This window comes from Ixodes scapularis, unplaced genomic scaffold (assembly GCF_016920785.2).
Source record: "Ixodes scapularis isolate PalLabHiFi unplaced genomic scaffold, ASM1692078v2 PGA_scaffold11__112_contigs__length_91849675, whole genome shotgun sequence".
Lineage (NCBI taxonomy): Eukaryota > Metazoa > Arthropoda > Arachnida > Ixodida > Ixodidae > Ixodes > Ixodes scapularis.
Genome location: NW_024609837.1, coordinates 25,973,263 through 25,985,726, shown reverse-complemented (window position 1 = coordinate 25,985,726; position 12,464 = coordinate 25,973,263). Strand labels below are relative to the sequence as shown.

Sequence of the window (12,464 nt, the reverse complement as noted above, 5' to 3'; positions counted from 1 at the left end):
CAAGCGGTTCTTTATTTATACATTCGCCCTAGACAGAATGCTCGCACGCCTCCATGAGAATACTCAGATACCATCCTCGTCGCCAACTTGTTTTAAAATCTTTTCTCAGTCTTTCGTATCTGTTGGTGACGCTTTTGCTTTGCAAAGGACTAGGTGTTACATTCTAGTAATAAGCAGTAATTCGTAGTAGCCAATGACATATAACTCTCGTAATAACCAAACTCGGTTTTTTCCACGTAGAAGCACCACTACAGTCAAACAAACCGTATTAAAGCACCGCGTGTTTTCTTCAATTCCCAGTGTGGATGGCAACCAACGGCTACTGCAGTTGCTTCTTGAGCGAGCAAGGGTTCGCTATGATGTCAGCAGTTTTTTTCCCGGTGACGTAACAATTACTGTTAGCGAGGAGGCACGAAGATTACAGTCATGTCATATAACGCATGAGACTGGTGGAAGAAATCGGAAACTTTTTAGTAGAAGGAACAGACACAGAAGCGAATTCTCAAACTCAGCTAACTGGTTTATTTCTCGCCCTTCCCGACCACACTCTACGCAGAAATCTCCTTAGTTAAAAACAGTTCAAAATGGAGAGAACATACATTACACATAAAGAGATCAAGCGCACGCACAGACAAAAGAGACCCTTATCTGTAGGACACCTCGGGACATGGCAGTGACCTTGATAAACAGTCGACGACAGCACACATAAAACGAGGACACTGCTTATGAGTGGGGGAGCAAACCAGACCTCGTCGCACCACCAGGTGCGACGACGAGTTCGATGGTGTGTTTAAAAAGCACAGTGGAAGCTAAGCGCCATCGCAATCCGAAACTAACACCGTCAAAGTTGACAATCTGATAATGCTATATGCCCATGGTCTGGCCAATCATGGAAAGCTGACCGCAGCGACGCTTTTAGTCGCACACATCGCTAAGCGCGTGCCTTCTGCCGCGTGCGTTTCGCACCACCGAATTTGTTTTTCTCGGCCAGATAGCGCTGCAGCACGGTGCGAGGTGACGAACAAATGCGCAGTTCCCACACGCACCCACCTCGTGTGAAGAATGAACGGAATTATAGGTGTGTCAGTGATTCCAGTGATGCAGACGAACCTACGACTGCTAGCCACGGGTTTTCAACGTGCGTAACGCAGATACACGATCGCAAGCCGGAACGATGCTCATCTAGATAGCAACGGGCAAGGGTGGGGATTGAACGGGATTCTGCAGCGCGAGCTCTTGCTACACGTGCTCCTGTGCGTTAATTAAGATTCTGCTGCCGATCTGAATCAACGCTAAGGTAGCGGAAGACGACGACAAGGGTGCGCGCACAACGGAAACCGGACCGACCGAAGTCAAAAGAGAGAAGGCCGCCGACGACGACGAAGAAGCGGCTGCAGGGAGAGATAGCGTTCGGGAAGCCCAGCGGTGGTGTGGGTCATCGCGCGACCGAGAAGCGATGAGCGTCCCCATGGCCGACGACGAGCCCTGGGAAGAGGACGACACCCCGGACAAGGACTCCGGCCTCGAGTCCCTCAACGGCTCCTCGGAGGAAGAGGACGAGCTCACGCAGCGGATTGTGGCCCAGGTCGAGTTCTACTTCTCGGACGAGAACATCCTACGCGACTCCTTCCTCCTCAAGCACGTGCGTCGAAACCGCGAGGGCTACGTCAGCCTCAAGCTCATGGCCTCCTTCCGCAAGGTCAAGAGCCTCACCAAGAACTGGGAGCTGGTCCGCGAGGCGCTACGTGCCTCGTCCACGCGCCTCGAGGTGAACGCCGAGGGCACCAAGGTGCGACGCCGAGAACCGCTGCCGGACCACGACGAGACGGCGCCGTCCAGGACCGTCGTGGCCTACCCGCTTCCCGAGAGGGCGTCCGTCGAGGCCATCGCCGAGATGTTCTCCCGCTGCGGGCCCATCTCTCTGCTGCGGCTGCTGCGGCCGGGGGGCACCGTGCCGCCCTGCGCCAAGCGGTTCCTCCAGAGACACCCCGACGCGACAGGATGCCCCGCGGCCGTGGTCGAGTTCGAGCGCCACGACGGAGCCAGCCAGGCCCTGAGACAAGGCAGCCAGTTCCTCCGCGTCCTGCCGCTCGCCACCGGTCAGCCCGGCGTCACGTCGGGAGGCTTTGCCGCCGCGCTGGAGGACAGTCGCAAGCGGCGGCCGGTCACGGCGTCGCTGCTCCAGGGAACCATCTCGTCGTCCTCGCTGGGGCCACGCCACAAGTCGCACAGCCAGGGGGACGTCAGCGCCGGTCTGTGGGTGAAGAAGCGGGCCGAGGGCAGCAGCCCGGTGCTGCGTCAGCCGCGCGGTCCCGACGGCACCAGGGGTTTCCACCAGGACGCGCTGAGGACGACCCCGTGTCTGCTGGCGCCCTCCTGAGCGGCGGCCGCGGGTCTGTTCTTTGAGACCGCGGCTGCTGCCCAAAATTTCGCCATCTGCTTCTCTCCTTTATTGTGTAACAACTGCCATTAAAACGTGTTTTGAGTTCCAGCTCTATGAGTTTTATTTAGTCGACAATTTCCCCATCCTCCAGGTCCACTTCGGCGGCCTCCTCGGCGGCCTCCGCGGCGGCTTCCGCGTCGGCGTCCACGTCAACTTCCGCGTCAGCTGCCCGTTGGGCCATCTCCGATTCCTCCTTGAAGGCCGCCGTTTGGTCTGCGAAGAAATGTCCCTTCCTACAGCATGCAGTTTAACAATGTCCCTTTCCGGCAAAAAAAAAAAAAAAAAAAAAAAAAAAAAAAAGAACGCCGTTTACAACTCCCTGTACCGTCGAATTAGAGCGCAGCTCTTGAGGGGGAGGGAAGGGTACTGAGGGGAGGGTATACCCCTCCTCCTCATACTCTACTGCTACTCCTCCCCTCATCCTTCAAGCTCCTCCAACCTCCCCTCCTCCTTCCCGCGCGGTGCATTATGGGACATTTTCCATAATGCACCGCGCGGTTACGCGACGGCGACGCCGCTCAAGCCGGAAACGGGCGCCTAAGAGCTGCGCTCTAAAGAAAAGTTTATGTACGAACGTAAAATTTCAAACCGCAGCAGACGTACTGCTCTCCCTCTCCCCGTCGTTTCTCAAGTATTTGCTCCCACATATGCTAAGTGCGACAAGGCTCTCTCTCTCGCTCGCTCGCCCCCTCACCCCCTGTAGGCGGCCGGTTCTGAAAAACCCAAGTGATCACGGGGACATCGTCGCAAACTCAAGTTTAATTATGTATGCCGATGACACTAATCTCTTTTTTTTTTCTGGCACTACTATTGACGTCATTGAACGCGATGCAAATAATTATTTACGAACTTTAAATAGCTGGCTGGAGGCAAATAAAATGCAACTAAACACTAAGAAGACCAACTATATGTTATTCAGGAAAAAAAAAATTGACAGACAACCATGCTTGAAAATATATGGCTGCACTATAGAACAAATGTCTGACTGCAAGTTTTAAGTGTATGGTTCAATGACCAATTACCTTGGACTACACAAACCATGAATATCAAGAAAGTTATCTAGAGCTATACAAGCAATTTATAAAACAAGGGATATCTTGCCTACCTGGCTAAAAGTACAACTATATTATACCTTGTTTTATCAAAAACTGTAGTATTGCTTTCTAGTATGGGGTACAACTTGCAAAACAAACTTTAATGGGCTCATTAGTTTACAACAACGCATAATACGAATTGTAGCAAACGCAAAATACGATAGTAATGCCAATGAATTAAATACCATTATAAACTTGGACAGCTGGTTCATGCAAAAGGGATAAATAGCTTTGATTTAACTCCCTCAAATCTAACGGACTATAACCTAAGGGCAAAGCCACTTATAAAATACCACGAACTAGAACGAATTACGGCAACTGAAAGATCAACTTTCAATCGCTTGCCGGCACCACACGGGCTTTTAAAAAACAGCTTCACTCCTTCTTGGTCAAACATGAGCTACATATTATGTAAATGTATTATTGGTTTTTACTTTTGCCTACATATGTTGTTCTTATCGTTTCAAAGGTGAATTATGGGCAAGGAGTTTTTTCCTGAGCATTTTTTTAATTTTTTTGTCACTGTTTTAGGTTGCCTTTTTACTGACGACCGTAAAATATATGGTATTTTTCAATCGCGTAATGCTTTCCTTTCCATACACGAGCATTATACTCATTTTTACACTATGCACTTTATATTATGTACTTCATGCTTATACTCATTTTTACATAGTATACTTTATAGGCCATTTTTTTTTTGCTGTCTTATTTCCAGATTGTGTTTCTTCTCTCTCACTCCCTGACAATGTCTAATGTATGGCGGGCGGTGTGATACATGTGCTTCCTGGTGTTGTTTCTACGCATATGCATTTTTTTTTTTTGCCTTGTATGATGCCTGAGTGTTATTACGATATTGTGTTGCTGTAAGTTTCTGCATGCGCGGATATTTTTTTTTTTGTATTTGTTGCTGGATTTTGCCGTCCTTAGCAGCCGCTGGCACCTCGCCAGGCAACTTGTTTGCCTTTTGTGCCAGCGGACCGTTCAAGTCGAATTTGTATTTGACTTCAAAAAATAAAATGATTGATTGATTGATTGAGTGCTCTTCGCCTCCCCAAATACCCGAACTCCGCCGATTTTTCGAGCTACCTAATCCAAAGGTATCATCTGAATGTGGATGGCTTCTTGATTCCGGAATGATATCTCGTTCTCCCAAATTCACTCTAGTTAATAATAATAATAATAAAAAAAGTGATATTTTGTTTGCTGCCGAAACCGAAACATTGTTCTCCCTAGTTCTTCCCCAGTTATCCCTGCCACCCAAACGGGACGTCACCGGCGGGTAGAGGCGCGCGGCCGGCAATCGGGTACGCTCCCGCCCACCTTTCTCAGAAAGCCTGGGCGTTCGTGCTCTTTGAAGTTGATAATAATCTCTATTTGCACCAAGTACGACCTTGGCCCACGTGCTAAATTATAAAAAAGTAAAAAACAAAAACAAAAAAACAAAGAAATTAGGATTTTTAGACAACCGTTTCCGCAAATCGGTATGCTGAAGCCGCGGCTCGCTAGTTTCGTTAAATCGCTAGCGAATCCGTTCTCCTTCTATCAGAAGCTGACAGTTACGCTGTCGAAGAAATGTCGACAAGTCAAGCAATTCATTTCTCGACAAATTACCCAAGCAGCACGGCAACTCGCAAGAAGAAAAAGCTGAACGTAAAAGACAAAAGAACATCTACGTGTTGCGGGTGATGTGTTGTTGTTCTATGGCGGCACTAGGCGGCGAAATTCGAAGGCGCCACCAGACGCAACGACAAGGCGAAGAAGCTTACACAACCGACCACGAGCCGCCTGGCCACCGACTTACTGAGCGCCAGCCTGGCTCCACGGTAGCTCTCTATTTGGGTGTTGTCTCAATACTTCAATACTTCCACTGTCTTCGGCCCTTTTAACCTTGACATTCGAAACACGAAGGAGTAAGGTGGGACCTATCATGTGAGTCAGGCACGTAGCCAGGATTTTGTTTCGGAAGGGGGGGGGGGGGGGGGGGGGCCCATGACAAAATGCTGTATGAGGGGGAAGGGGGGAGAGGAGGTCCCAGCAAAATTGACGATTTCGGGAGGGGGCCCGGGCCCCATGGGCTCCCCCCCCCCCCTGGCTACGTGCCTGATGGGAGTACTGTTCAAGCAATATCACAAATAAAACGATAGCAATTGCTGCTTTAGTACTAAGACGGAGTAATATGCATGTAGTAATGTTGGCGATCAAAACAGACGAGATGACAAAACTAAATTAAGCATACTTGTATATTTGTTCGCTTGCTCCTGTATGTAGGGCTTGACTTATCATTACCATGTTATTCTGCAAATTGATTTATCTCGAATAATTCTTTGACAGCTGAAATCATATTTCTAACTTGGTAATGTGTTTTTCTGTGGGAACGGGCGCCGGCGTCTGCTTTCACAACCGGAATCCGCCGGTGCTCCCTCGACGCAACGCACGTCATCTGTCGGCAGCACTTCCCACTACGCGTGCATAGTCTTCAAAATGGCAGAGTGAATTGCCCAAAACAGGTTTCTTTTTTTTTTTTTTCTTTCTTCTTTTGAACGAGGTAAGCGCTTTTTTTGCTGTAAGCATCCACCACTTGCTGCCACCTCCGTAGTAAATCGCAGCACGATACATTGACAAATCAATTTTGCAGTCCGCCTAAAGCGTCTTAAAAGCATTAGGTTTACATACTGTAGTATTATAGGACAGCAAACCTGCTGCAAATGAAGTCACATTTAGTACATAAAACATACTAAGAAAATAGATGTGGGTCTTCACAGACTAACAGCTTTACTGTCGCAGTTGCAAAACTAGTACATAATTAAATCACCTTTCTCAGAAACCTGTGTGTGTGGGGAGAGAGCACATTAAATCCAATTCGCACAAGTGACGGCTGTCACAATCGTGAAAGGGGTGCCGGCAGTTACGACTTGCTTTCCAAAAGAAAAGCCATGCAGTGAGTGAACTTTGATATTGTATGCTTTTGCGCTGCACCGACGGGCCCACATTCGGCAAACTTTGCACGCAGGCACGACAAGAACACCCTTCTTGACCATATTTACGATGGTCAGCTGGCAACGCTGTCGTGCCTCAGTAACCAGTTGGCAGCACTGGTTGCAGAGGCATGACCAGTGTTGTCAACGAAGTATTTTTAAAGATATACTTGAGACTACATTGTAGTCAAACAATCCCACTTTGGGGCTGATCTCAATGATAAAGAAGTTTGGCAGCGAGTTTTTGTTACCAGATAAGCTATTAGGACCGTATCGGTCGCTTTGTGGGCAACACTGGCAATGCCTCGGCAACTGGTTGGCAACACAGGGTGCTGCTGGCACGACTGAGGTCGGCGTCAAGTTAAGAGTGCAGAAGCCCACGCCTTTTCACCTTGATGGAGCAAATGCGGTTGCTCTGCTAAATTGGAAAGAGGTGAGAGGAGTTTTTCTTGTCTTAGCTTGTCACCTACTAGTAGTACACTGTTTCCGACAAACCTTTTTCTCAACTAGAGTTGGCTAAATACTCATACTAGGGAACCGACCTCGCCGGTCGCCCAATTCGGCAACAAGTGTTTCCTATCAAATAAACTATTGGGACTGTATTGGGCATAGAACATTGTGCAAACTGCTGCTACCCAACTCTACCGTCGACATCAACCCCCGTTTCGGAGAGTCAACGGCGAGACTCACTGGCGTGCCGCTCCAGGAGCCTCTTGTTGCGCTCCTTCTTGATCCTGCGGCGGTATAGCTCCTGCTCCCGCATCTCCTCCTCAAAGATGAGCAGCATCTGGTCCCTGGGGGTGTGGGCCTTGAGCAGGTAGAAGAACACGCCCCCCGGGGTACGCCTCCGACTCTTGTCCTGCGGTATGACAAAACTTTGGGCTTGGTGCAAGCACCTCCGATCGCTCTAACGGGCGGTTCGACCACGCCGATTTCTTTAACTTGCTGCTAAATAGCAACTTGTTGATTCATAGCAGCCATTATGAAAAACTAATTAAGGCAGCTACTATGGTAAACATATGCTTCAAATTTTTATAGATATTGATTGCAAATGCAACATACTTTAGCCACCAATCTCAGAACCCACAATACTCCTAGTACTAAAGTTGCAATGAGGTCGAGTTGGTTCGTGACCAGAAAAAATGAAACACAACTCACGAAACGATGAGGATAGAGGAGAAAAGCACACTAGATGACCACTGACTAGTGCATGAACATTTATTAAAAAAACTTATACTCAAACTAAAAAAAAAAAAACAATATTTTTTTTTTTTTGCACACGTTTTGTGTCTTTTTTAGTCCAAATATTTCTTGTGTGCTGTAACTATTTTTCTACTCCCGAGGGTAAGTAAAATGGCAAAGAAAGCATCCTCACCCTCGTCATTATGCCGCCAGCGGCCTCAATGTCCTCGGTCATGGTGAGCAATTTTCGCGACTCCGAAGTCCCCAGTATGCTCACCACACGCTCTGAAAGTAGAAGAGGAAAATTACCCTAGACGTGAATAAGGTTAGCCTAGTCCGTACCGAAGAGGTATTCTCAACTCTCTTACAATGGTCACGTGCTGCTCACGACAGAGAGGCTCGAAAAAACAAAAAAGCTGTCCGTCAAGCCGAGAACAAAAACAAGCCTCGATCCATACCCAGAAGGTCCTTCTTGGGCTCCTGCAGACGTTCCGCCATGTCCGCCGCCATCTCGGCCACAACGGTCTCGTCCTCCTCCATGGCACTCGGACTCAGCGGCTTCGAACCGCCGGACTTTGATCTCGCCGTCCTGTTCCCGCGGCCAAACTTGGGGCTCCTGGACCTCGAGGGCCGGCCGCTAGACCGCTCCCCGAGGCGGTCTCTGATGGACCGCTTGGTCCCCTTGACATGGTCCCTCCAGGACTTCTTGGGCGCCTGGATGAGTGTTGCCAACTCAAAAATAAAAAGACTCGCCAAAGAAATCTCGAAAAAACCGCAACTGCTAAATTGAAGGCGCAGGGCAAAGAGGACTTCTTAATATTATATACCCCTATAGTAGTTAGCCTGAAAACGGAACATTAAATGAAGGAACCCTTAAAAGGGAGCTTTCTTGTTTGACTTAAAGGGCACTAAGGTGGAATTCGAGGTCCTCATTTTATGGTGCAAACTCAATCTATCTACCTTAAGCATAATAAAAAACCAAAAATTTCAACCATGTGTGGCTTTTCTTCTCTATTAAAGGCACAACAACTGCCGCAACATGCTCCTTTTTTAGATATCTCAGAAAAGGGGCGTACCTCGACGTTTGGTCCCATTTTGTAAGGGCAGAAAAGGACACGCATGATAGTAATATTGGATTTTCTAGGATGCCTAGAGCGTGTAGGTTGAGTCTGCACCCTAAAAAAGACAATCTCCGAATTTACTTTAGTGCCCCTTTAAAGTGCTTTCATGCACAGAACTATGTTCACTTACTGTTATCTGGTGTGTTGTTTAGCTATACCTGCCCACATACATTTTCATAGTTTGAATCTTTTGTGCAATATTTGGTGGCAGTTCGAAGCTTCGGTGACCGAATTTACATGTTTCGCAATGTTCTATTCACCAGTAGGGGTACCCGGCTCATTCGACTTCTTTTGAGACTTTCGGTAACCAGCTTCAAATACCAGACTTCACTTTTTTTTTTCTTTTTTTTTTTAAATAGCTGCGCAGTTTACTGGGCCTATGTCATCTGGCAGACTGGGAAAACTAAGTCATACACTGACGCACAAATCAGTCCAAAGCGTGCTTCAATGTTTGCCATCGTAACACCTCAATGACGTTTCACTGAAAACAACTTTGCCGAGTAAGCAAAAATAATGGCCCCACGACTTTACCTTACCACAAAAATTAGGGCATTTATGACTGATAAACCTGAACCTGAAACCCCATAAACATTTAGCGTTCTCTAAAGCTCCCACCGATGGCGTTACGGCTGGGTCGTAAAATGTGGGGTATGCGGAGTCGCATGCAAACTGTCACCTCCGTTCGCAACCGTGCGTTCGCTGCCCAAGGTTGAAGGAAGCGGGCTCCCTTTTTATCTTTTCCTTGTTCGTTCATGCGAGGCAAGGAGCGAGTGAACCAATTCTGCATTGCGAGGAAGCCAGACTCCACGGGTGCCAGAAGCCGCTCCCCTTTTCTGGTGTTCGCAAGCGCCGGGAGTTCGATATACCCAATATGCAATTCGTTATGCGAGATATATTTTAAGTGGATATCGATCAGAGAGCTTTGCGTGTTCGATATAGGGAATAAATCGTTGTATTCAAGTTCGTTACAATCGGGTTTAACTGTAGTAGGGAAGGGCAATTAACTTTTTGCCGTGGCTAAAGCTAACCTGCCTCGAGAAAACGGGCCCTGGACAACTCAACAACAAGCCGCTAAATCGGCAACACTGGCCTGGATGTCGACGGGGTCATCGATATGGCCGACGTCATCGAACAGGTCGTCTGGCTCGTCGGGGTCTGGCCGCGTGTCCAGGGCCTTGCGTGTGAAGTCGTAGCTTTCGCACTCCCTGTCGTGGCCCCACTTGTTCGGCACTACCGAGAACTGGCCCATGTTCTCGGAGAGCAGCTGCTCGTTCAGCACCGCGCCCCAGACGTTGTTCACCTGCGGCATCAAACAAAGGGCCGTGCAGCTTAAATCATGCTCGTTTCGGACGAAATTAACTGTTGTACGACTAATGAGTGCCCTCTTGGCCTTAGTGCTTTTAAGGTGGAATGACAGGAAGGGCTCCTCTGAAGGTGCTACTCCGAGCTTAGCTCCATAACTTTCTCATTGGTCTGTCTGCAACAGTTATTACATCTATACAGAATTATTCTTCTGTGCAAAAGTAATAGCATTTTTTTTATAAGAAACTAATATATTTGTAGTAGCCAGTACCCCCTTCCTCTCGAACCCTCCTATAGATTCCAGTGTTTTAATATCAATTCTATTTTGTGTTAATTATTGTTTGGCCTTTTTTTATGGTTATGCAAACTCCCTCTCATAATACTCTTGGATCCCCAAGAAAACATAAATGAGGATGATGATAGAAGTAATAAGCATACAAAGTAATAAGTATACAGAAAAGGAGTGATAACTGTACAGAAGAAATTAGTATGGAGAGTATCAAGATATTCAGAACTAAAAAGTATACAAAAGTAATATGTACATAGAGGCACTAAGCATAAAAAAAAAGTACACAGGAGCAATAAGAATACAAAGTAGTTATATATGGAAGTAGTAATCATTTCATATGTTCAATGGAAAACATACACTTCCCAGAATGTGTTAAATACATCACATGCAACACATACCGAGCACAAAGAACTTTTATACCAGATTAACCAACCACTAAGGGAAACGCTGGGAATGCAGGTACACATGCTGCATGTGCACCCCTTATTTGCACAAAAGGCTCGAAGTAAATAGCCAAAATAATGTGTCCAGCGCACACAAAAGGTGCCATTTATTTAAGACGCTTGCTTGAGAAAAGTGACTCTTGCAGCACATGTAACTACACTTAGCATACTACTCGGTGCTTGGGCACTATCGGCACAGAATGAAACACAAATGCACGTTCTTAGATACAAGCTGTGCTACCTGGGCTGATAAAACCGCGGAGAGGAGGCGGGGGCTGGGCGTGCACGTGGGAGTAAGTGCACACTCTCCCAGCCCCCTCTACCCTTTGCAGTTTCATCATTCTGCAGGAGGCGCAGAACGAACCGAAGGCCATGCGTTCTGCCGTTCACGTTTCACTCCGTGCCACCGGTACATCAGCAAAACGTCCGGCGACTGTCCCATCTTGGATGCTCACTCTCTTTCTGCCAAAGTTGAAGGACTGCTGTGGCTGGACGGCGCTCGGACAATCCGAGAAGTTGTAGGCGTTGTCTGTGAGCATGCTCTTGGTCTTGTCCGTGGCCTGGCGTTTCCAGGACGTTTCATCGTCGTCAGAGTCGTCCTCGGAGGAGGAGGAGGACTGCTGACGGTACGCGGGTGCGCTCTTCGCAAGCGGAGCTTCCATCCGGGTTCCTTAAGATCCCTGAAAAGCAGAAATGGCTGATGCTAAAGGAAAGGTGCAACAATCTTTGTACCTTCAGCGAATGCCGCTTAGAGCTATTCCTCGACATTCAATAACCTACAAAACATGCATCGGTTTTTTTCTCCACCTGATGGCAGTCGCAGGAAAACTACGAGAAAAACAAGCAACGTTTACGCCCTCAACTCACAGCTGGAACAAGCGATACCGTGATCTGGCGCTAATCATATGTCGCCAATGTTCATCATAGCCACGCACTAAGCTTGGCAAAGCAAGGGGAACGCACCGAGTTCCGCAGATTGTTAAGGTTCGGCTCTTTCCGTCACCGCAGCGATTGGGCACGGGCCACTACCCAAATGTATGTTGCACCATCGATTGGCACGAGCCTGAAATGAGTCCTCACGCAGTGATCGTGTCCACTGTACGAGCTGCACTGAAATATTGTCACGGCGTGGGGTTGCAACGCTTGATTACGAAATCCTTGGGATTGGATTGCTGACAATGCCAACAATGCAATCCCCACAACTCAGTCGTCAAGTTTTGCAATGGAGAAAGTGAAAGAAAATCTCTGCTTTCATCTATAAAATTATGCGGTGACAAAGACACTTTCTGGTCAGTTGCGTTGCGAGTGAATATGCTTGGATTTCACTAGTGCCAGTAAGCTTGAGTAGAAGGAGAAACATTCCGACTCAATATCGCTGCATGGCCCCTAAAAAAAAACACAAAAAAACACTGCAGAGGTAAACAAATGTTTTTTTTGTTTTTTTTTTTTTCAGTCTGGAAAAATTATTATTACAAAATTAATTTTTCGCAAGAACCAATTTCTTTTTTTGTAAAGTTACTTTCTTTTTAAATTTTTTTTTTGTTTTTTTTCCTTTGCAGTGTCTTTTTAAGTTAATTTTTTGAGAGCCAGGTTTTTTCCTGTCTGCCGAATGCCA

At 47.4% G+C, this 12,464-nt stretch overlaps 2 protein-coding genes across 2 annotated transcripts; one reads left to right on the top strand and one right to left on the bottom strand.

Annotated features, from left to right (window-relative positions):
- The first annotated feature begins 505 nt into the window (after window positions 1-505).
- LOC8024636 (la-related protein 6) lies at window positions 506-2,485 on the top strand. The gene has a single exon (XM_029989192.4). It carries the CDS (start codon window positions 1,457-1,459, stop codon window positions 2,378-2,380), a length of 924 nt encoding a protein of 307 aa, XP_029845052.3. The 5' UTR covers window positions 506-1,456; the 3' UTR covers window positions 2,381-2,485.
- LOC8024637 (phosphorylated adapter RNA export protein) lies at window positions 2,480-11,526 on the bottom strand. Its single transcript, XM_029989247.3, has 6 exons — window positions 11,305-11,526; window positions 9,906-10,115; window positions 8,153-8,408; window positions 7,888-7,979; window positions 7,203-7,371; window positions 2,480-2,656 (listed from the first exon to the last, which is right to left on the bottom strand). Exons 1-6 carry the CDS (start codon window positions 11,509-11,511, stop codon window positions 2,508-2,510), a joined length of 1,083 nt encoding a protein of 360 aa, XP_029845107.3. The 5' UTR covers window positions 11,512-11,526; the 3' UTR covers window positions 2,480-2,507.
- Between the last annotated feature and the right edge of the window lie 938 nt (window positions 11,527-12,464).

Coding starts and splice junctions, on each gene's coding strand:
- LOC8024636 (XM_029989192.4), top strand. CDS start 1,457: ATGAGCGTCCCCATGGCCGACGACGAGCCCTGGGAAGAGGACGACACC.
- LOC8024637 (XM_029989247.3), bottom strand. CDS start 11,511: ATGGAAGCTCCGCTTGCGAAGAGCGCACCCGCGTACCGTCAGCAGTCC. Junction 10,116..11,304: donor TCAACTTTGGCAGAAAGAGA/GTGAGCATCCAA, acceptor TTGATGCCGCAG/GTGAACAACGTCTGGGGCGC. Junction 7,980..8,152: donor GCCCAAGAAGGACCTTCTGG/GTATGGATCGAG, acceptor TTCTACTTTCAG/AGCGTGTGGTGAGCATACTG.